The sequence below is a fragment of the Silurus aristotelis genome (genome assembly GCF_946808225.1).
Source record: "Silurus aristotelis genome assembly, chromosome: 6".
Lineage (NCBI taxonomy): Eukaryota > Metazoa > Chordata > Actinopteri > Siluriformes > Siluridae > Silurus > Silurus aristotelis.
This window is the reverse complement of record NC_139579.1, coordinates 11,955,223-11,981,712: the sequence shown is the minus strand read 5'-3', so window position 1 is coordinate 11,981,712 and position 26,490 is coordinate 11,955,223. Positions and strand designations below refer to the sequence as shown.

Genomic DNA, 26,490 nt, shown 5'->3' with positions numbered 1-26,490 from the left:
AAAACAAAGCGAAGTTACAAGCTCAGTAAAATAAAAGTTAATTAGAAAGAATAAAATGGAGCATTCAAACCTTTTCTACCAATACGCACTTTTTTATCATTCTGCAGCGACTGAGAGTGTGTTAAATCATCAATTTCAACAATATATCTATATACTGTATATAGACGAAAAGCATTGGGACACCAGACCTTCAGCCACATGTAGTTCTTTCTCAAACTGTTACCACAAATCTGAAGACCCACAAATGGTAAGGTGTCTCTGGATGCAGTACCATAAAGTTCCCCTGTTTCCTCTGTTCCAGCAGAAACATGCTCCTGTACACAAAGCAAGCTCTATGAAGATATCTTTTACATGGATTGGAGTAGAAGATCTTGAGTGGCCTGCTATTACGTTTGGACCTCAACGAATTGGAATGTACGCTGAAGGCACCACAGGCACCTTTTTTTTAAAGAGTAGATATTATTATAAAGAAATGGGGACCTAAATAAGAAATGGTGTTTGTAAAAAGCACGTATGAACCTTATGGTCAGGTGTCCACAAACTTTTTGGACACGGTGTCTTGGTCTTGGTCTTGTTTCGGCAGTGCGTCATTGGAAGAGAGACGAATGCAGATATTGGTTGGAAGCAATAAGATAAATAGAGCCGTAATTACACACACACACACACACACACACACACACACACACACACACACACACACGCACATGTTTGCATTCTCATTGAAAAGTGAAATTTGCTTGAGAACAGTAAACAGAGATTCTTCTGTCATTACATGTGTGTGTGTGTGTGTGTGTGTGTGTGTGTGTGTGTGTGTGTGTGTGTGTGTGTGTGTGTGTATATGTGTGTACGTAAAAAAGGCAAAGCAAGTTCACATGCTACATTTTCTATTACAGCCTTTTAGCTATCTGTCAACACACACACACACACACACACACACACACACACACACAGTAAAAAAAAAAAAAATAAAAAAATTATTGGCAAAATGTGAAATTTATAACTAACAATGTTAATGAATATTTTATTTACTGAAAAACAGATGAACAAATATTGCAACTCTCTTTTTTCCTAATATCTTTGATCTCTCTTTCCTTTTTTTTTTCTCTTTCTTTTTTCCTTGTTTTCCCTTCCTTCCTCTTTCATTTTTATAAAAACCCACATCTTTTTATATTTGCCAGTTCCTCACTGAACATTTATTCCTCTTGAGTATTTTTCTTTGCTGTTCAAGTATATCCAACCTCTTACACGTTCTCATACTTCCCCTAATAACATCTTCTGCTAAAAACCTCCTAACACACTCTCCACGTGTTATTTTACACACAACGTCCGTATTTGTGTCAAGTGCGGATCATAGAACCAACATCGTCTCCCACTTCTTGCATTATACTCACATCGTGGAGTGTTACTCTGTGAGACGCACATCGTCCCGTTGCTCTAATGCACCTTGGACACACTAGCACATCAAAGTACAGTGGCACAAGCACCACTTCCCTTCTCACGAATGCTACACCATTTCCATTTGCTAACACACTCCTGAGCTTTCACTTCCATGCCGCTCGACTGGAATGAGTCGTAAACAACGCAGCATGATGTAAATAAATAAATAAACAAATGCTTGTAGTCTAGACGGTTCAGACTGTCTGTATGTAAACACATAATGTGAGTATGCATACACAAAACACTATCGGATCACAAACAACCAACATCTAGCTGCTTTAGCAGTCTACCAGTCCAACCAGCTGAAATATCTTTAAGGTAGGAGGATTATAATAAACTTTTTCTTCTTCTTCTTTTACTTCTGGCACTGATCACCCTGTCCTCTACATCTGCCTCTTTCAAACCAACCGAAAGCATTTTATCCCTCAACACATCCGAAAAACTCCTTGGCATTCCCCAGCATTCTTCTACCAATATACCCCATGTCCCTCTACTGCACACGTCCAAACCGTCTCGATCATGTTTCTTACCTTGTCTTCAAATCCTCCTACCTGCCCTGTCCCTCTAATAAACTAATTTCTAATCCTGTTCATCCTAAAAATTTACATTTGGAGCCCCCAGACAAGGAAGTCCCCTTTTCAGTCTGGTTCCTCTCAAAGTTCTTCATTCCATCTCGGGGTTTTTAACACTTCAACTCTGTAAAGGTGCTTCGAGACGGCGTCCATTGTTAAAAGCGTCCTACAAATAAAAATGAATTGAATTAAACTATCATAGCATCTTAGCCACCTTCAGCTTCATTTCCTGTCTTTGTGGATGTTTCTAATAATGTTCGTATTATTAATCATTGATTTTATGTCTTTAATAGTGAGACTAATACACACTTCACATTTCAGAACATTAACTAGATTTTTTTTCTAACACGGAAACACGTGAAGTGTATTGTTTATACGGCCTGTCAGCAATAAATCAGAACCCAGCAGGAGGTTCGAGTCTTGTATTAAGCTGCTGATGTACGAAACATAATGCAAAAGTTTTTTTTTTTTTTTTTACTGCAAATGTCTGGCAACACTGATCTTAGGCAAGGCAAAGCCTCAGACTTCAGTCCACCAAACATGACATGGGTTTGATCAGTTCAGCTGGCATTAGAGCCCGTGTTTTGACAGTCCAGAGACAGGCTTATTACAGTATTATACAGAGAGAGAGAGAGAGAGAGAGAGGAGAGAGAGAGAGAGAGAGAGAGAGAGAGAGAGAGAGAGAGAGAGAAATGGAGTGCTTGAGAGACAGAAAGGGACATCAGATCGCTCAGATTCCTTCTGACAGCAATTTCAGTAAACGAAAATGTAATTAATTTATTTCATCTTAGGGATTTTGGGGATATTTTCTGTGGAGATACTGACGTGTCTTCTAGTCTTCTGCGGAATAATAATTAGCTTTGATGTTCACAGTTACAACCTGATATATATATTTTTCAAGGATCAATAAATTGTTGCTTTATATTATTAATAAAGGAATGAAGGTGCGTAGTGATGACCTCATCGTAACTATGGAGTAGTACACTGTAATTTGTTAATAATGTAACCAAGTACATGATTTAGCAAAACGGAGCAATTTACAGGACCAAAACGAATAGACTTTACAGTATATACAGTATCTTACAAAAGTGAGTACACCCCTTAAAAATTAATTACTAACCCTAACCCTAACATTAATAAACTGTTTTTTAATTTCCAGATATTACTACAGATTAAGGGTTTAACTTAAAAAAAATGTGTTTTATGTGGGGGAAAAAGTACATCACTATCACTAACTGAATTGGTGTACAACAAATAGTTGAGACATCCTTGTCTTTAGGGAGTTCATTCGTTCAAATGCATTGCTACAAAACGTTGGGATTGGAATATTCAAGAAGTCCGATGTTTGCCACAAAATATTTTGTATTCCCAGCGAAGCTTTGATGAAGACCGATGAGCTAAGCGCAACCTTTTCCACAATCTAAATTAAAAATCAATGCAAAGGAAATAATTAGTTAGATTATTACGCCATTAGCATGAATAATAATTAAGTAGATTTTGTTTGTTTACTGACTTCAGGCTAAACGATCTCAATCATGTTGTTTATTGTGTGCAAGAGCAAAATTCACTGCACTGTCGCAGTGTTATTGTGTTGTGTTGTGTTGTTTGGACATGTGCATTTTATATAATGTCCTGGTTAGAGGTCTGTTTGTTCTAAAGTTGTCACTAGTTGTGTGTAATCTTTGGATAACTGATGTTTCATGCGGAACCTTTTTTCCTAGAGAAACGTCGTTTCTTTTCACTGCCCGCTGTGCTGTAAATGGTTAATGACAAAGCTACTTGACTTAAAGTGCCTTCTGGACTATTTTGTAAAAAGTTGAGATTTTTTACTTGGAAAATTTGACAGTGACCCCAGCAAGGAATCTGCAATGCTGATTTTTATGTATCAAGATTTACTTCTTAGTGACGTCTGCTTTGTTTTGAATCACATCAGGGAAATGTAAATGGATAATTGCTTATTTAGTAGGTTTGAGCTGCCTTTTAAACAGCGCCATCGCAATGCGATATGGCAGCTTCGCAGTGTGCGAAAGGAAAGCCCTGCGAAGGCTACCTCCCATTGAGCATCTTCAGCACAGTACGTGTCCTCACATAGCACACATCATCATTGGGGACTCCTCAGAGCCCAGTCAAAAACTGTTCAACCCCCTTCCATTAAGATGGACGTTCAAGGACATTCACACCAGAAAGCTCTGGGTGAGCCCCACCCCTACAAACATAACTCTACTCTACTCTACTCTACTCTATCTATCTATCTATCTATCTATCTATCTATCTATCTATCTATCTATCTATCTATCTATCTATCTATCTATCTATCTATCTATACATAGACACACAGAACAGCACATTTTTTACTGCATATACATATTGTACAAATATTATATGAGCTATTTTTACTCTGCAATGATAATCGTTATATCCATCTGTCTGTCCATCCATCCCTTTATCTATCTGTCCATCTATAAGTCTATCCATCCATATATCTGATTGTCCATCTAATCGCATTATTTTCTGTTATAAATATGACCAAAAGCTCAGCTCCAGAAAACTACTATAAGTATTTAATCCAAAAAAAAAAGAAGAACTGAATAGATAGATAATGATTAGGATATTTATACATTAATCAGCAAATGATTTGACATCACTGATTCCGCACATCGCGTCCTGCTTCCTCATTTAGATAGGTCTGATTGTTTTTCTGTATTCTTCGATTCAATTCTTCTGGAATCCAAAAAAAAAAAATCACAGATAATGTTCAACTTTTAAGAGCTACAAGAGCGCCCCGATCGCGGAATCACCCCACACACTATTTCACACGCAGTGGGTTTCAGCGCTCGGCCCCTGGAGACATTGTGAGCGCTCGCGGTGTGAGGCTGAGAGGCCGGTGCAACGCGCCAGACTAATGTGTTAAGTAATGGCTTTTGAGAGCTGACAGATTGGCAGTGTTAAAGCCGCGCTGGGAGAACCGAGCGCATCTATCACAATGCCACGCTGCTCGCTGCTCCCATCATCCGCCATCCATCTGATAAATTCTCACAAAAGCTGCTGCGCAGGAACACACAACCTCTAATTAAAAGACGGACCTCGGGGAGCTTTTGGAGGGAATGGCAGGGGATCTTTATGCCTTCAACCTCTTTAAAGGAGTTAAATTCAATTTTCTTCAAGTGCAGGACTGAGGCTGCGTGCAGGGGTGGGGGGAAGAGAACAGCAGCGACTGCATATAGATGTTAACGGGATCATTGTTTCATTTCTGTGTCTGTAATGACACAGATAAAGGATTTTCTCTTTGCCTTCGACACGTTTTTTTTTAACAGCTGTATGAGTTACATGAATTTAAAATAGGTTGCTGTTTCAGAATAAAAAACAATCTGAATAACTGCAAATACCATCCTTTGGGAATCTCAGTCTATTATATAGATCTTAGAACTTACAGTTAAACCGGGCTTTAGTTTTATGTGAGTGTTTATTATATTGAACCGTATATGAAATGGACATGGATTCAGATTTAGGCCTCAAATACAGGGTTTATGTTCACACTAAAGAGAAGCAGATTATATAGATTTACAGACACTATAACCGTCTGCTCAATGACCTATCGATGTTCCTGCATTATAATAAACCAGGAAGCTATTTAGCAAATCTGTCATGTCATATCAGGCGCTAATATACAGTAAATAAAGGCTGTGATATGTTTAAGATTGAACAGGATGTCTTTAAGGAAATTTTTCCTTTACTTGAACTAGGAGAACTAAACTGTTCCAGCATGGCAATGGCACAAAGCTAACGTCATGAGGATATAGTTTACATGAATGGAAGTGGAACATCTTGACGTTAGGATTTTATTTGAATGCTGACTGCGCCCCAGGCCTCCTCACCTCACCTACATCAGTTCCTGACTTTAGTAGCTAGCTGAATGACCCCAAATCTCTTCCCCCAAAAATCTAGTGGAACATCTTCCAAGAAGAGTGAAGGTTATTATAACAGCAAATGTGGAAAAAGCTGCTTAAAAAGCACATGAATCCAATGTGCAGGTGTCCACAAACTTTCGTCGATTTGATAAAAAAAAAAAATTAACAGAAGTTCTTCTTTATAGCTACTAATCACAAACTGCATTAGCATTTAATCAATTCTAACCCGTTTTAACTCGCCGCTAACAGGAACGTAATTGGCTGCGAAACCGAATCGTGACTTATGTAAGTGAATCCAATTAGCTTAGCTGTAGCTAAACTCATTATAAAAGTGATTGAAAATTGTACACTCCACGCATACATGAGCAAGATGCTAAAGACGAGGTGTTTACTCGCAGGATTCTCGCATAGCAAAGTAGCCCTGATGAACGACACATTTTACTTTGTCGTTTTAAAACCCCCCATTAACGTTTCGGCTAGCAAAGACATTTCAGGTCTTGTTAGCAGAAACAGGCTAACACATATTAGCGAGGATGCATCAGTGAAAGATTTTTTGCTGTGATTGCACAACAAATTGCACAAAACAGAACTCAGAACTAGGAGGAAGAATTAGGGGGTGATACAATATATTTTTGTGAAGTGTAAAGCTTCAGCCAATACATTTTTCCTACACACTTTGATATGTAAAAACTTTTTTTTTTTTTGGCCATTTATGTTCCACCATTTGTCTGATAAAGTCAAACGACACTATATGAACATATAAAAGTTTGTAGACACCTGACCATAAGATTTGTAAATTATTTTAGATATCATCCTATTTCATATATAGTCCTAACTTGTTATATTATCCACCACTTTTCTGGAAGATGTTCCACTAGATTTGTGCTCCTTCAGCTACTAACAGGCATATTTGAAGTCATGTACTGAAGTACGTGAGGTGAGGAGGTTTGGGGTGCACTCAGTGTTTCAATTAGTCCCAAAGGTGTTCAGTAGGGTTGAGGTCAGATCTCTAAGTAGGTCAGATCTTCCACTCTAACCCATGTAAAGCATATCTTCATGCAGCTGGCTGGAACAGGTTCAGGTCTCCTAGTTCAAGTGAAGGAAAAATTTCATGCTACCACCTCTATATTGGCATCCTATACAATCGTGTTCCTCCACTGTTTGGGAAAGAACTATTTCGGGTGTCCCAATACTTTTGCACATGCAATGCATGAAGTACACCCTTAACGAGTGAAAACTTCTTTTTGGCATTTTGTCATAAATTCTTCCTTTTTTTTCTTTTTTTAGGATATTCGAGAAAATACAAAAAGCGGAAAGCAGCAGGACAGTTGATTTATCTTAATATCATACACTTCGTCATTCTACCACACACACGCACACACACACACACACACACACAAATGTTATGTGGATTTTTTCTTTTTTCCTCCTCATAAAAAAAAAAAAAAAAAACCCAGATGAAATGATCTCTATGGGTGTCGGTCTCTTTCTTGGCTAGTTCATTTGAGACGTGCTCTGGAACGCAGCATGGGGATAATGCATTAGCGTGTAATGAGAAGAAATTCACATAAAACATAAGTTTGCTCCGCAGGAAAACATGAAAGCAGTATAAAATAGCCGTCAGCTATCCGGTACGTCACTGCATGTTTCTATAATAAAGACTAGGACTTCATGGGAAACCGATAATTTCCTTATTATACTGAAAATGGTGCGGTAGTATGAGTTTTATCCCTCTGTGCTGGCGGTCTTCATGATGAGCAGGTACGAATCTACAATATGCAGATTAGACTGTCGTGTGTGTTTTTTGGTTGGGGTAATATTGGGTTTATTTCATGTCGGACCACATCAACTGAAGGTGAGCCACAAATCCAGAAAATGGCATAAAAAAGTGCGAGGTATTTAGTTTTTGGGAGTTATGAAAGCGTACTTGATAGGTAAGACGTCAATGAGTTTAAACCTAATGCACCACCAAGCTACCATTAAGCAAAGCCCTCAACCTTCAACCTGAGGTACATTTTCTTCTCCGTTCGGGCACCGAGGTGGTGAAATGAACTTCTCCTGGATGTCTGAACAGCTGAGTCACTAGAATACAAAATTGAAGATATCATAAGCCTGAAACTCTATTGAGAGAAATTCTAGCTTTTTTTGGGATATATAAACACTTGAAGATAATTCCATTCCACATTAATTCTGATACAATTCGCTGTTCGAATAAGCTTCACTCTTCTGAGAAGACGTTCCACTAGATTTCAGAGAGAAAAGGGTTTATGCAGGCTGAGGAGCTCACCGAGTTCCACATTTTTGTGCACTTGTCGTGCTGGAACAGGTTCAGATCTCAAGTTTCATGCGACTGCTTCTGAGTACATCCTCATTCCAACTTAGAGTTTGAGGAAGAATTATATGTGGCTGGGAATAAAAAAACAAGGTGTCCAAATACTTTTGCCAATATATTCTTGGATTTTTTATTGTAAAGTCATCAATGCAGGTGCTTTGAAAAGAAGAACTGGTGTATTAAAAACTACAAAAAAAAGATTTGTATGATTTTTCAGCGTTGCTAAGATTTGTATGATTTTTCATTGCAGAGACCCAATTACAGCTCATTAACCACAATAACAGTTGTATTTCATTATCATAAAAAAATAACATAATAAACAAAATAACAAAATAAAAAAAATTATAAAACACCTCTGAGCGAGTTTCAGCATGACGACGCTTCTGTGCAAAAAGCTAGCATGGAATAGGATGCTCAAAAAGCACAAATCGTATGTTCAGGTGTCCACAAACTTTTGTCCATAGAGCGTTCTTAATGACTGCATTCAAATATTCCAGAAAACGACCGCAGGCTCCATTTAAATGCATTTAATGTCGTTTTTTTTCTATAAACACATGTACAATCTGTCTACCCACAATCGTGTATTACTTCTTAATGGTGAAAGTTTTCTCGGAGTCGTATCGCACGCGCCGATAGAGCCAAAGTTAAAAAAAGGATAAACCTCATTTAATTTCCATGTAAGCTGCGTTTTCTGCGTCATTAAACTGATTTTGCATACCACGTGCGTCATTACAAAGAATTTGAATAGTAAACAGGCATTCGGGCACTGATTTCGTTTGTTATTGTTTGCACTTTTTCGCTAGAATTTTCTATGGCATATCAAAACCTTTTTCATTATTAGTAGTAGATTATATTGGAATACCATCAACATCATCATTCATACATAGTAGTCATAGTATCACCATAATAATATTGGTTATCATCATTATTGTTGTTTTTAGTATTATATCATTATCACCATATTGATATATTGATATCATCATCATCATCTTTATCATCATCATCATCATCATCATCATCATCATCAGTAGTAGAAGTGGTGGCATTTTAGCATTAATATTGATGTGATGTCATCAAATCATCAGTATGATTATTATTAGTAGTTGTATTGCTAAAACGATTTCATCAGCAGTATTTATAGTAATATGACCGCATTAATATTGGTGTTATCATCATCATCATCATCATAATGATGTTTACTGTACTGTACATTCCAACCATATTTATACTGTATATATATATATATATATATATATATATATATATATATATATATATATATATATATATCATACATACATTCATATTTGTCATATCTATATTGTATATTACTATATAGATCATTGCACATTAATTGCCATCATCCCTGTATATATATGGACCTCATACCCTGCTATTTACTGTAAAAAGGCCACTTATGCACTTCTGGTTAGATGCTGACTGCATTTCATTGGCTCTGTACATGTTCTTTGCACAATAACAATAAAGTTAAATCTAATCTAATCTAATCTTATGAGAAAATATTGCTAATGGTGATAATGATAATATATTAGTAGTAGTCAAAGTAATAGAAGGAGAATCATCTTTTGTCACCATTTATCATCACCCTAAAGAATGTTTATTAATAGTAAATATCTCATTAAGAAAAGGTTACCATCATTGATTACCAAAAAAGTTTAAAGTGAGATGCTTCAGAAGGCGGAAACGGATTTGACATTGTTAAACGTTATATGCCGTATCCTAAAGCCGGACAACTGACATGCGCACTGCAGTAATGAATTATTCAGTCCTGATTAAAATGTGGCAAAAATAAAATTGGATAAAATATCAGCCTAAAGAAATGGATGCATATTTACTCGTACTAATGTGCGTAATGAATCATAAACCGTCTGGCTCATGTGTATTCATCGACAGTAGACATAAAGACTGAAAGTACGCATAGAACATAAAAAAATATACGAATACAATGAGCTGACTGTAGTGTATAAATCCCTCGAAACATGCACTTCACTGAGTAATTAAATGCAATATTATACAGTGACGTCTCAAAAACAATACATTCGATTCACATCCGTAATCACGCAGATGTGCGGTGAAATGCTGATAATGATGAGCCAATGATATTTAAAACATATCAAAATTATAGAAAAAATAAAACAAAATATGTAAATGTAATATAAAATAATAAAACTGAAATATAAATAATTGTGACTAGAAATGGAATTTTAATGCTAAAAGAAAACTATGCTATGGAGTAAAAACATATTTTTTAATACAGAACAATATATTGCTTGCATAAACCTTATGAAAAAAAAAAGATGTTTTTTTTTTGTTTTTATTCAAAATGTTATAAGAAGCCTAATATTTCAGGGGTCCCCAGGAGACCTGCAGACAGTATATACAGTACCGTGTGCCAGTCTTAGGCCACAATTAGAGTCTTGTTTCAGCACTGATTTAATAAGTATACAGAAGTATTTGTCTCTTTAGCAAAATGCAATCATAAAATATAGGAAATATAAATGCAGTATTTAAAAATAACAGCTTCTACATTCTACATTCATTGGAACTTTCAATCCCATCATTCCATTCAAAATGCCAATGATGAACATAAAATCAGGTGGGCTAAGACTTTTGCACAAAACTGTATATCCCATTCCTCCATATTTATATATGGAAAGTGGCTCTTAAATTGCAATAAATGTCTTTAGGAGTGCTATATCTATAGACATTTTTCCTTCTGACCAGGTAGCATCTCTTCCACGGCTTTTCCTTCACCCTCTTGCTATTCCATCTAACGAGGAGACGCCATGTTCAATTTGATTACGTTTTTTAAATTAGGAAAATAATCCCTGTTTTATAATGAATACCCAAATGTATTATTCAGTCTGCTGCACATATTGTACGGCACGCTGTTTTGCTACGCGCCTATTGTTCAGGCGTTTTTATTGCTTCTGGCTTTTGACTTTCACACACATCCACACTGGCACATGTGTTTAAAATCCCCTATCGTTTTCTTCAAAAGACTAGAGTGAGAGAGAGAGAGAGAGAGAGAGAGAGAGAGAGAGAGAGAGAGAGAGAGAGAGAGAGAGAGAGAGAGAGAGAGAAAGAAAGAGATGGAGAAAGGAGTAAAAGTCAGGGGGAAGCCATTATGCTCCCGAAGCATGATTGACATCAGTCTCTACAAATTTCAAGCTTCAGTCAAGAGGGTGAAACTTATCTTGACAATGACTGGCAGCTGTCAATCAAAGCACTTTTTTAAATCCTTTGTGCTTCTACAATGAAAGAAAAATTTTGAAAATCAATACGGAACCTTCCAGGCTTGGCCAGGAAATGTAATACTGACGTGCACCTAACTAGCATGGAAACGAATTCCGATCGGACTGCTAACGGCCTCTTAATATTAACCTCAATAATGATAAACTACTGTATAATAAATGGATCTTCGGTGTCAGCCAGATGACAATGAGGTTCTCTTGTCTGGTCGAGTTCTTCCCAAAGTTTCACCTCATACCTTCTAAGGGAGATTTGTTTTTAAACCTTTAGCACCTCTGGCTCGCTCATTATGGATAAACCTATACTAGGGACTAATTTCTAAATGTAAACTATAAACATTCCATGCCAGCTCCATGAACACATGGTTTCATGTGGAAGATATCCTGCTATAAATCTCTGTAACCCTATTGAGATGAATTAGAACATTGACTGCACCCCTGGTTTCCTCACATCACCTACATCAGTACCTGACTTTACTAACGCCCCTGTGGCTGAATGATCTACACACACATCTCCATAAACACACTCCAAAATCTAGTGAAACATCTTCCCAGAAGAGTGGAAGTTATATAGAATGGAGGTAATATAACAGCAAATCAGGACTAGATGTGAAATGGGATGTTGAAAAAGGATACCAAACTTGCTAAGGTGTCTCAAAACTTTTGTCCAGTACTATTTATTGGGATTAAGTTAGCATTTAGCTAAAGTGGGCTCTAGAATCAAAGTGAAGTCTGTCATTGTTTTTTTCGAACAACGTGTATATATATAAATCCTAGACCTGAGTATAACTTAACACCAAAATGATTTAACTTAAAACTATCACTTTTGAATAAAAAAAACTTTTCATTCCAGCTGTTTAACTTATAATGATATTGTGCAGTTGTTCTTTGTAGCCAGCTTATATTTATACAGGAAAGTGGGAGGAGTTACATTAAAAGAACCATATTTCCTTGTATCAATGGCCGCATATAAAAAATTACAAATAATAATCTAATTATATTCTCTATATGGTTAAACCAAAATATCTGACATATCTGACATGGAAATAATTATACCAATTTTTTTTTTTTTTTACCTAGTGTGCTTTTTTATTATTTTTTTGCAGGATATAGTAGTCCTACAGCAAAACTGACTCGAATTACATGAAAAAAAAACAGTGAATTCCATTCAGTTTTCCAGACACGGCACATATGCTGGCTTTGATGAAATTAGACACACCCGTGGGATCATGGGTAATTAAAAAAATCTTACACACACACCCCCAAAAAATGCTGAACTATTTGTCTAGGAAAGCCAGCGTTTGTTTTCCTGAGATAAAGTCTGGCTTGTGCGAGATAAGTCAGTGTCCTGAAATCATCCCGCTCTGTAGAGAACATCACACAAAGACCTATAAACAGAATACAGAAAATAAATGATAGAGTGTTTGCCGGTTTGTAACTTGGGGCAAAGTTTGGTTTTGCAAACGTGATAAAAAAAATTTGCCATTAATTAATATTTAATTAAAAATGTAAGTCGCCTCTTTGGGTGATTTGTTTTAAGTTTCTTTGTAAAGGAAACATATTTGGGAAGCGAAGAACCACTGCATAATCAAAAGCAACAGTCCAAAAAATGTGTCACCCTTGACTAATAATTTTTTTTAGTAGAATTAACAATAATAATAATTATTTATATTATTATTAACCCCTTTTTGCTTTGTGTGTGTGTATATTTTTTTAATATTTCACTCTAGTTTACATGATTATCCAACATGAAGCCTATCAATCAGGAATCACATTTGTGTACTGGATACTGGATTTGACTGATTCCGATAGCTAGGATGGATCGTAATTGCCGATGACTGATTAATCAAACGATAGTTTTTTAAATGGATACAGGAATTTGATAAAAAAAAAAAAAAACAAACATAAAACTCCATGTACAATAGTACTGAACTTTAATACAGAAATTAAACAATTAAACACAGCACTGAATCATATAAATATGCTAAATGAAATTAATATAAATAACATCATTAATTCATAAATATCGAGAAAAATAAATGATATGCATTCAAACTGAAACAGAGTAACACTCCAAATAAATAAACATTAACATCCAAAAAAACGACGCTCCGAATAAACAGCACATGGAGTCAGTAATTCACCTCTAGAGGCCGCTTTCGTAATGAATAACGCAACCCGGAAAAACTATAGGTAGGGATTTTTACCAATAGCCGATCCACTAATCGACTATTGGTGCAGATTAATCTCAAAACCGTCTAATATGAGTGTCCACTTTTATGCATTGCCTCATGAATTGCTTTCATTAGTCTCTTCCTGATAATAAAAATGTACCTGCCTATCATAACTAAGAGCAATAAGAATTGTTACAAATCTGCAACTGAAAAAAAAGCTTTGCATGAATTAACTAAACTAATACTAACTAATTAATTATAGTAAGATTAACCATTTTTTTTGCGATGTTTGGTTACTTTTCACAAAACAAGAGCAAAGCTACAAACCAATGCCAAAAAATACCCATAAATAAATAAATAAAAACTATTAGCATATCTATCCTGCTATAATAGTATAGAAGTCAGTAGCATTTGACTTGTGTGGCATGTGGCCTCCATTTCTAAGTCTATAAAGTCGATAGTCTTTATATGGTCAAACCCTGTGTTTTTTTTACTATAAATATACATTTATCAGTTTTTCCAATTTATTTTTTGCCACTAATGACAAGTTCCATCAATAGGGAGGTTGCAGCTCAGTGGTTACGCCATTGGACTTTGGATCTAAAGGTCATGAGTTCGAATCCCAACCATACCAAGTGGCCACCAATGGGCCCCTGAGCAAGGCCTTTAACTGTACAGCTGCTCAGTTTTATGACTGCTATAAATATAAGTCGATCTGAATGAGCACATATGCCAAAATGTATATGTAAACGATAGGAGAGAAAAATTTTACTTGAACACTTGCTCAAAATCTGATTTACAGTCGTAGTCATAGTTTTTTGACTAAAATGGCATTTAGTTTCAGTTATTTTTGTCAACTAAATATCAGATTTCAGTCGACTACATCTACAGTAAAAATGGACTAAAATCGAATAGGTTTCGTTCAATTGGAATGCAAAAGTACTGTATTTCTCTGAACTTTCCAAACTCTATATATTCCTGGAGAAACATCTGTTATGAATGACAAAAAGTTTAAAATTGCAATAAAGACACATTCAACTGTTGTGACAAAAAACATCTATATTTAAATAGAAAAAAATCTTTTCTATTAGAAAAACAAGTATCAATTGATGTTTGTATTTAATTTTTATAATGTTTGTCAGGTAGATTATTTTGTTTTATTGTTGTTGTTTTTTTTTTCTTTGGAACGGTTGCACTGAGAGAAACTGAATGAAGCAATCAAATTTAAAACACAGCAACATAGTATTAATTATTTTATAAAGTATAGGTTCATTCTTACTACAAAGACGGTTGCATAGAAAACTTAGAAAGCTATTAAGGGATTTTGCCGAAACGCTAACTAGGGTAAGCTGGTAGATAGCATTTATACACCAAAGAGTAAAAAAATGAAGGTGTTGACCTTTTATGAATTTCAGGATGAGTCATCTGCAAACGAGCTTCAAGTTCGTTGTTTTTTCCCCTGAAGATTTTTACTCCACACATTTTACAAATGATCTCCTTTCCCTTTACATCGAATGTAAAATTCATCCATATGTCGGTTCTCTTTTTCCGGGATGTTGACATTTTGAAAGTTTTGTGCAGCATGCAGCGGGTGTATGTATTGTGGGTCGTTCTGATTGGTTCTCTTCCCAAATCATCACACCCTACCATTTTCCGTCTTGTTTTATTTGTTTATGAAATTTCTACTATACACAGTGGTACACAGTAAAAAATGAGACAACGTTCCTCCAGAACCCTGGTGCTACATTTACAACATAGGGCTACAACACACAACATAAAGCTACATAAAGTGCGGACTAAAAACAGTAGACACACAACACAAGACAGTGTGGGACAAATACACAACACAATAGCGCCGACCTGTTAACCTACTGTATACTCTGAATATACAATACTGTGCAAAGAGGACTATAAAGACCATAAACAAGAGTATATGTAAAAAAACACAATGCAGTGCAAAAACCGCAGCAGCAGCAATTAAGAGGTGCAAAAAAAAAAAAAAGCATGTAAACGGTATATTATGGTAAAAAGTGTCTATTAATTTAGTTTTTCTCATTAACAACTGTATCTAGTTTTCGTCAAATTTTCGTCAGTGAAAAAATATCTAAATTAGCACTGCTCTAAATGCACTAAATCTTCCAGAAAGCAGCTCAGCCGCTGTAGCTCCCAAATTCTAATGCATTCTACAATCAGAAATTCACATTTGTGACTTTACTAATACTTGCAATGTTAAACAATAGTGTGCAAATACAAGGAGAACATTTCAGCGGCCATTTATTTCCATTTAAACCATTCTAATAGTATATTGAGAGTGCAACGTGAGACTTGATGTCTGCAATCTCTGCAAGAATTTCATCTATTTGTAGGATTTTTTTTATTCCCCGGTAAAACATTGAGTATTATCTGATCAAGCCTACATCAAACATTTTTGTTCGTATCATCCTTAATGTCTGCTTTTCAGATTTTGCTTCAAGTTCCAGCTCCAGCTCTGGTTTTGTATTTCCTTTAGGCTGAGGGATAAATATTCATCGTCAGGGCCGCTTGCATGATCGTCCCTGCAGTCCCAGGCAAACTTTCGACTCGCTTTTTTCTGATTGGTAATGTGTAACCCTTAAGCTGATCAAACATGCGCTAAAGGGTTTAAATACCGATTCAGCGCCGCTGTCTCTCGCCATCTCGAAAAGCTACGTCACATATCGAGACTCTTAATGCAGTACGTGGTTCAAAGTGACCTACTGTATCTTCTATTAATAAGGGAAGTCTTCAGTGAAATGTCACACTAGCATATATGGTTGCATTAAAATGTACCAATTAACAGACCGAACCTTGATCATAAAGATTATCAGCTTATGTGTTGCTGTTTTGTACCCAGGTTACGTGCCAAAACTGACCGATAAACATTTTTTTTATTGTTTAAACTATTAAATCATCCTCCCACACTCCCTAAACACAAACAGCAAACTTTTCCAAGAATATAGCGAGATGAATTTTGTGTAACTTCGTAGAAATATCACATTTTAATGAGTATTTTAGAACACTACTGTAGCGTAGCCTATGCATAGATTCTCTGCTTGTTTATTGGTTGAAGTGTCTAATGACATAAAAAAAAACGGGCCGGGTTAAAGATGAAAATCACTGCATTCTTTATTTTCATTGGCTTCTTGAAATAATACTCATCTCCTATGATTTTCTGCATCCGCTTAACCGCGCTTGCATAAACAACACGATGCGACGCGTTCTTTGTCTCGCGTAAATATATACTTTTTTAGTTTAGGTATACTTTTACTTTATTGTAATGAATAATTCTATTTATTATGAATAAATGACCTAATTTCAACATAAAACTCAAAAACAATTTAGTACAAGTTTAGATTTTTCGCGTGAAATTCGGGACCATTCGAGAAACAATTTGTGCCGAATTGAAAATCGCGAATTCGAACCGCAATATTTCGAGGGACGACTGTACTAGATTATATCATGCCATATTTCCTGTTAAAACACATAAGAAATAAAACATATATTCTTTATTCTGAACAGAAGACTGCAGTCATAGCCTTTTTCCGACGAAATGTGCAGTCACGTGAGTTGCAAAAAGAAAAAAGAATGGAGAAGTTGAAGCAACTGAATTTACTGTGTAACCCTATTTTGTGTTTTGTGTTTGTCCTGCACTGTCCTGTGTTGTCTTTGCACTGTCTTGTGTTGTCTTGAACTGTCTTGTGTTGTCTTTCGACTGTCCTGTGTTGTCTTTGCACTGTCCTGTGTTGTCTTTGCACTGTCTAATGTTTTCTTGAGTTGTCATGAACTGTCTTGTGTTGTCTTGAACTGTCTTGTGTTGTCTTGAACTGTCTTGTGTTGTCTTTGGACTGTCTGGTGTTGTCTTTGGACTGTCCTGTGTTGTCTTTGGACTGTCCTGTGTTGTCTTTGCACTGTCTAGTATTGTCTTGAGTTGTCTTGAACTGTCTTGTGTTGTCTTTGGACTGTCTTGTGTTGTCTTTGGACTGTCCTGTGTTGTCTTTGGACTGTCCTGTGTTGTCTTCAACTGTCTTGTGTTGTCTTGCACTGTTTGCACCAGGTTGCACACATGCACTTTATGTGACACTTCCTCGTCCTCAGCCCTGTGTTTTCTGCTTCTGTGACTGTTGTTAATGTAGCATCAGGGTTCTGGAGGAACACTGTTTCATTTCACGGTGTACTGCGTCAGCAATATACTGTTGAAATGACAATAAAAGCTTCTTGACTTGACTTGAACCCGGCAGTGAATACTGGTAACTTTCCCTATTGACGTTTCCTCTGTGCACATTTCATAAAGTCTATACACATAATATATAGATTTCTTTAAGAATACTTAATTGATCCCACAGGGAAATTATTTCTTCACATACCCCAGCACATGATGTCAGTGCACAGGGTCAGCCATGTAGCAGCACCCCTGGAGCACAGAGGGTTAAGGTTCTTGCTCAAGAGCGCAAGTGTGGCAGCTTGGCAATACCGACTTGAACCCCTGACCTTCCTATCACTAATGAGCTACCACCTCTTTAACCAGACATCCGATCACAGCCTTACACACAGGATATCTTCCACTGATATATACCTGAATCCTTACCACTAATCCTCCCCGACTCCGCCCTCCATTCACAAAAAACGCCACACTCCTTACGTTTAAAATTATGTAATGACGTTTTACGCTGGATGCCTTTCCTAACGCAGCGCTCTGTTTATTCAGGCTTGGGACCGAGACTGAGTGCACCAGCTTGTGTAACCCCAATGGATGTGTTCCTCTAATGGTGAGAGGGGTGAGATTGAGAAGGTCATTTACAGAGGAGGGACATGAGGTATATATCGGTGAAAGAATGCTAAGGATGTAGCTTCTAGGCAGGAGGAAAGGAGGGAAGGAGGTTTTTGGATGTACAGAGTTAATAAGGTTGGTGCGAAATGTGAAATAAGACGCAATTTCAGAACCTTGAAATCCATCCATAAAAGATCCAAGTTGTGTTGGGTTTATTCTTGTGAATAGGATATGCTTGCTGGAGTAATCATAGAATCAGGTCTTATTATAGTATATGATAGAAGTAAAAAATACTGTCCTAATAACAGTCCAAAAAAAAAAGTTGTGCTTTGTTTTTAATGTAAAATATCTCCGTACACACTCGGACGAACTTGGCATGGAAAATGAATCCCTGTTCAGACTGAATAAATGACAACAGACATTTGTCCAAACACGGCGTAATCCATCACTGCTGTTGTCTGACTGATGTTTACGGCTCTGATATTTTGCTCTCATCTCGCCCCGTTCCAGCCTCTTACACACACGAAGGAAAGTTTCGGACGAGTTCGTGAGGCTCAGATGTTCAGCTTGGTGTTGAATCGTACAATGATTTTATAGGAAAAAATACGAGTCTTTATTCTTGATGTGGAAACTACTCTTTTCTGATGCTGCTATATATAGCGAGGAAGGGGAAAATTTGCCCATCGAGATCGAGCGTGGAGTGCGATCTCACGCATCCTGCTGTTCCCTGGTTTGAGTGCACTCGTACCTCTGACCTGTGAGTGTGATTGTAATTCAGGAGAAGAATCGAGTGGAGACTGCAGTCATTAATCAAGCCGGACTTGTCTTGCCTCCTGGAGCGTCCTGGATTCGTGTGTGTGTGTGTATGTTAGGGGAAGGAGAGGCAAGTGTGTGTGTGTGTGTGTGTGTGTGTGTGTGTGTGTGTGTGTGTGTGTGTGTGTGTGTGTGTGTGTGTGTTTTTGGGGCAAGGAGGGAGTTGTGGATATCAATAGGATTGATAAGTAGGATGAGCAGATGTTCTGATGAGCTCAATCAGTTTGAATCCCTCATTCTAACAGCGCCAATTAGAACGGCGAGCTTCTTCGCAAAATATGCGCATGACGCAACGTCGGCACCGTCTTCGGAAATCTAACGAGGGATTTTGCTTGAACGCCTTCACCCTTCCCAAATGGGTGATGTGCGAGTCGAGCTGAGAAGTTCTCGCATGACGCTGACCTCGCGACTTTCGAATTACACCGGATTCAGCACAATGAGCTTTTCTTTCGGAAAGGACAATGAACTCTTCAGGGCCAAGCGGGAATTTCTTCAAGCATGGAATTGAAATAAATGGTGGAACGATGAGAAAAGTGACTGAATTAATGACTGATGTGCCCGTTCTTTTTTTTTTTTTTTTTTATGAAACTGAAGTTATTCTAATGCCCCGTTCTGTAATGACACGGCACAAACGGAAGACAATAAAAGCTGAAAATGGCAACACCATATCTCAGATAATTAAAGCTGTTTGCGTTTTGAGACAGTGGTGTGAGTAGGGGTTGAGCTGGGAACACAGGTTTTCTGACTTGACTGGAGCGAAAAGTGAAATGGCATAAACATGGCAACAGACACTTTTCACACACAGAACACTGAGATGTAAACTCTTTAGCTATATCTCTAGTGTATCTCTTGCTTTAACACTAGATGTAGACCGTACTTATTATCACAGACTTTCATTGCGGTTCAATTTCATCAACTTGGCCGATCTATTTTATGTGATCATGCTTTTTTTTTTCTGTAATATGTAATATGTGACCACAAGAATACCTGCAAGTATGCAGTGCCTTGGAAGTGTGTACATGAGATCAAGGTCACGAGAGAAAGCTCAGTTTCCGATGTGGGGAAAAAAAAATGACAATAAAAAAGCAAATGTAAATAAATTATTTGAAAACAAATTAAATGAGAATGTAAAAGAAATTCTGTAAAGACAAAATAAATGAAAATATTGAATGATTTTTTCATGGAATTACTTTAGATAATAAATCAAGGAAAAAGTAAAATACTTTTATAAAAATACATTTAAATCCCAGTATAAAATAAATAAAATCCTAAATAAAAATAGATAAAAGGATGTAACAGTAAAAGTGATATATAAACAATAATATATAAAATAAATGTATATCTAAATTTTTTAGTAAAATTCCCATACCAATAATGTGATGTTCATATGACTTTTGGTGTATGGAAATCACACACACATTAATTCACATGCACAGATGTGCACACACACTCACTCACTCACTCACTCACTCACACACACACACACACACACACACACACACTCTCTCTCTCTCTCTCTCTCTCTCTCTCTCTCTCTCTCTCTCTCTCTCTCTCTCTCCCTTTCTCTCTCTCTCTCCCTTTCTCTCTCTCTCTCTCTCTCTCTCTCTCTCTCTCTCTCTCTCTCTCTCTCTCTGTTACATCACATGGCACTTCCTAATTATTAATAGATCATGCAAATGTAATTAAAATATTTGTCAAGTCAGTATGTACATGTGTGTGTGCATATGTGTGTGTTCACATGTAACCTGTAATTTTGTAGCCATGCCTGGCCTGAGTTAGATGGCTGCTGGTGCTCTTTTACTGCCACTCCGCTGATGATGTCATTACCTTCACTGGGGCTGCGTTAACATCATGCAAATGTCCTTAACCTCAATACACACCTCTGATCAATGGACAGTGGAGGGAAGACACACTGTGTGTGTGTGTGTGTGTGTGTGTGTGTGTGTGTGTGTGTGTGTGTGTGTGTGTGTGTGTTCGCACTCTCCACTGTTTGAAGACAGCTTATGTCATTCTACACAGAGATTAAACATGCCTCTGCTCTTCCTTCTTCTGCCATTTTACTGGAACACACTCCTCCCCGTGTCAAGTCAGTGCTTAATGTCAATCAGGCTTAGAGTGTGTGTGTGTGTGTGTGTGTGTGTGTGTGTGTGTGTGTGTGTGTGTGTGTGTGTGTGTGTGTGTGTGTGTGTGTGTGTGTATGTGAGACGCAAATATAAAATTTAAAAATACAACCTAATATTGAACTTGCGGGTTCAATAAAATGAAAGTGGGGGGAGTAATTAGTATAAGGTGGCGGGGGTGTATTGGGTGTGTGTGTGTGGGGGGGGGGAGTTCTTCAAAATGAAGAGGTGAGTAATATAATTCAAATATTCATTCAAAAATGTACTTAATATATAATTGTGTGTGTGTGTGTGTGTGTGTGTGTGTGTGTATATATATATATATATATATATATATATATATATATATATATATATATATATATATATATATATATATAAAATAAATATATTGACATTGTATTTGTAATATTTTTGTTTCTGCAATAAGGAAATAGCATATTAAATAACATTTTAAAAAGTTTTATTGAATATTGTATTTTAATAGACTCAATTATACAAATTAAATTAAATAAAAACTTTTCATCTAAACAATTAAATGTATGTTACAAAAAATGTAATATATACTAATTACATATATACTAAATGCCTGCATATATTATATATAAAAACAAAAATTTAACCATGCAAATATATTTAATTATTATTGAAAATAATTATTTTTAATAATTATTAAACACACGAGATCACAACCACCAGCAAATCTTAGGAAAGTACATTGTGACATCACTGATGACGGTCATACTGGAATCAAACCTCTTCTATTGTACTTTTAAAATAGTATATGTTAAGCATGAGATTAAACCTTTTTATTCAACTTAGAGTTTCATTTTATACAACATGAGAATGTTTTTTGGAATTTGTTGTCACTGCCATGTGCCTTCTCCCTGTTTTTCCATCACTGTCTGCAAACTAATTGTTGGCGTTCCATATATATTTTTTACTCGTTTCACATTTATGCCAAAAAAACAATTATTATTGCCATCATGACTCAATTCTGTGTTGACTTCTCAGGATTAAAGACTTGTCCGTTGATAAATACTGCAGGTTGTAATGAATATACTCTTCCCTCCGGAGCGATTTGTCATTTCTTCTTAAGTGCGAGTTCTCTGAGGGAGTTTGTGATGACTGAGAAGTGCTTGAACTTTCTTAAGGTTTAATGGACAAAAGGCTGAGCGGTTTTACTTGAACAAGTCATTTCACACCTGCTTGGCCTCGCATTAGGCTCGAGTGGGTTAGCGCGCGGCTCGACCTGCCGAGTTTCCCGATGGAGGCTTAAGTGGAGTGGAACTAGTCAGCTGAGCGGCACCTCCAAACACCCGCAGCGCTCTGAGGAACACGAAGCACGTCGCTAGGATTTTCGCTTTTCCTGGGGTAAGTAATGCAGTGTGATTCTGTCGACATGCTGTGCTCGTGTCTGGACAGATTTTATGATGCCGTTTGTGATCAGGTGACTGTGCCTGGTGCCTGCTGGTGTTAACAGTCAGCTCTGAGTTACAATATTCAGAATTAGTTTGAATACATCCCGAACCAATCCTCTTAGCTATGACTGGAATTCCTGTGCTGTCAGATTCCCTTAATGACTTTATGTAGATGCATTACTCAGAGTGTGTGTGTGTGTGTGTGTGTGTGTGTGTGTGTGTGTGTGTGTGTGTGTGTGTGTGTGTGTGCAAAAGAGAGAAAGACTAGAAAAATAAGCTATGATATAATGCACCCACCTTTTCCTCTACCATCCCTTACACACACACACACACACACACACACACACACACACACACACACACACACACACACACACACACACACACAACCACACAATATGTTAGATGAGATTAATACATACATATACCCCCCCCCCCGCATAAATCAACACATTGCTGAAGATTTGTTCCCTGTGATTGCTCCTCATTCCACAAAACATGAATTCAAACCAGCAAGGGTCGAGTCCAATCTCCATAAATCTGACATGTCTGTGAATTGTACGTGCAACAAACACACAAGGATTACAGGTGTATTAATGAGACTTTGCAAGAGAACCGCGGTGCCATGTTCGTTTTCTCACGACGCTCTCTGATCACGAATGGAGCAGCCGGGGAATGTGCGAACTTCATGACGCTGTTAAACATATAGGTACCTGTACAGAACTGCTGTCAGCTGCCTGTAAAATTATGATGAGGATGGAACTTATTTGCAGAGTTTGGAGTGAATCAGCTGAAATTAGTTTCACGAAAATAAAAGTTGGAGGTGAGAAATGCAAGGCTTTAATGCAGAACTGTCCATGGTGCTGAAATGCGTATGCATACTTACATACATAAAAAAAAAAAAGAAGAAAAATAATAATAAAAAAAAAATTAAATACACACACACACACACACACACACACACACACACACCCCTAAATCAAAATAGGGTTTTTTTTTTTTTTTTTTTTTTTTTTTTTTTTTTTGGGGGGGGGGGGGGGGGTGTTTGCTCTTTTTGTCTGCTATATGTTACGAGATAGACTAATCTTGCCAAATAAAAAAATTCACAAATACTTAAAATGTGTATATATATATATATATAACATAACATTATATATAACATTTTTTTTTTATTTTGCTTTCAAAAAAAAGAAAAGAAACATCATAGCCTAATTATTATTATTGTTGTAATAATAATAATAATAATAATAATAATAATAATAATAATAATAATAATAATAAAATTTTTATAACTAATTGTACCTTAACCAAAAATACTAAAATCCCTGAAATCTCCATTCCTGCATCCCAACACACTGTTGAAGCAGCGATCATTCGTCCATTATTTTCTTTTATTCCAGGACATAATTCCGACTGGTCTTCTAAACTGGAACTGTCCAAATCAACCAGATCTTTTTAGCGCGTGCTTCCGGTTCGGTTCTGTTTTCACGTGTTTTATGGAGTGGATCAAAAGGGCACATATTTCGTAATTTTAAAAACAAACGATGTCCAGGGTTTTTGGTGTGTTTTGGGGTTTAAAAGAAATGGACTTGTAATAAAAATGAAGGAGTTCGGCATGCATGCGTGACGTGATCAGAAAAGCACGCGAACTGCATGCAAACAACTTTTGCCGAACCCTGTGAGTTTGTGCGTGTGCGTGTGCATGTGTGTGTGTGTGTGCGCGCGCGCACGTGTGTTTTTTCTTATACTATAAAAAAAAAAAACAACAATAATAATAAAAATTATAAAAATGAACGGAACATCAAGTAAAAGTTTTGGTGATCGGTTCCATATTTCGAGAGCGAGAAAAAGCTTGTGCGCGCTCGCTGTTTTAAAGGTCACCTAAAGGTTATATCAACATTTAATAACATTCTAGACCAATATTTCACGCGCCCGTCTTTGGTTAATATTAAGGATGGAAAAATTAAAGCAATAAAGAAAAAAATAAAAAAAAACGTATGAAAGATACTTGATGTTGCGCACTGAATTTTCTTTAATTTTTTAAACATTATTTTTTATAATATTTAATAATTATATTGCTTAAGTTAATATTATTTATATAATAAACATTCATATTTGTTTATGTTATTAATATATAGTTACTAAATCCCTTAAACACACGCACATTCGGCGGGCCCTGACGTGCAACGCACTGCTGAGTTTCGGTTTATTGTACCGCCACCTTGTGGCCAGACACGAGATTTGTCGCACTTTAAACGGAAATTGTTGACTATAATAATATTAATATTAATAATAATAATAATAATAATAATAATAATAATAATAATAATAATAATAATGCTGGTTGTAATGGTGGTGATGGGGATAAGAATTAGGACGAGAAAGATGATGCTGATAAGTAGAAGTTTCTGTGGAAACTCAGATTAAAAGTGAAAAAAAAAATCCTGGAAACAAAAATATTCCAGGCTGCAATCGAAAGTTCACTGATAAAAACTGCCACTATACGTCCATTCTTTTCTTTTATCCCTGGGCATACAGTGAAAAATTATTCCGCCTGATCTTCCAAAACCGGACCTCTCCAAATATCTTTTTGTGCGCGTGCTTCCGGTTCACTGGGCCAATTCAGCACTACGCATCATGTAAAAAAAAAGTACAGAGTTTATTGGTGTTTTTTGGGAGTAAAATGAAATGCATGGGGTTTTTTTTTGGAATAAAATTGCGAGGAACGCAGGAGGCCACAAAGACTTGCAAGATGCGCACAAAAGTATAAACGACGCAATCTATTATTTCGCGTATGAACGAGTTTCAAATGCGAAATAAAGAAAGATAGAGGGAGGGAGAGAGAGAAAGAGAGATGGATAGAATGATAGAAGGGTGCACTTGCTTACCAGACACAGCGCCGGTGTGAGGAGAACGACGGCGCACCAGCACGCAGCCCTCATCCTCCTGTTCCCCCCCTTTAACGATCTCAAACTTCCGCTAATTTCCCTTCGGCCTTTCCTTCGTCTCCGAGGAACATAGATCCAACCCAGTATCCGCGTTCCACACCGGTTAAGACGCAGACGCCATGATGGACCCCATCATATAACCACTAGGATGGAGAGATTTGCAGCTTTCTTTCTTTTTTTTTATTTGGAACGAGAGCGACGCTTACACGCGCGTTAATCCGGACCGATGGTGACGCGCGGTCATATTTCTGTTCTGCGCCCTGGAGAGGTGAATGTGTCGGTACGGAGGAGTTACCTGTCCGCGCGCACGCGTGTGTGTGTAAGAGAGCGAGACAGTGAAGTCGACGTGTATCGACTCGGCGCGCGCTCCACGCTTCTCCACGTCTCCCTGGTTCTCTCCCCCGTTTTTTTGCGCACTAGTCTGCGCCAGGCTTTTATATCGCGCGCTCTGGCACGCGCTCCCTCCCACCGGAAACTCGTTACACATTTTTTTTTCTTCTTCTTCCACTTTCATTGCTTAGTCCTGATAACTTTTCTATGCAATATGTGAAATAAGTTACAAACGATAAAAAAACATATTAACCCGTTGCCTTATTAATGATTTGTTTAATTAATTAATTGGTTATTTAAATAGATGTATACAATATCTGGGGAATAGTGGTGTAGAGGGGCGTGTCTAGGAGACCATGGTAACGTCTGACACCCGG

General features: G+C 37.0%; 1 protein-coding gene across 1 annotated transcript in view; it reads right to left on the bottom strand.

Annotated features, from left to right (window-relative positions):
• Positions 1-26,194, bottom strand: part of nxph1 (neurexophilin 1) — a 38,967-nt gene extending 12,773 nt beyond the window's left edge. Inside the window, exon 1 of the mRNA XM_083543376.1 lies at positions 25,724-26,194. Within this exon, the coding sequence (XP_083399502.1) occupies positions 25,724-25,777 (54 nt within the window). The 5' untranslated portion in view covers positions 25,778-26,194. The remainder of the gene's footprint in view (positions 1-25,723) is intronic.
• Between the last annotated feature and the right edge of the window lie 296 nt (positions 26,195-26,490).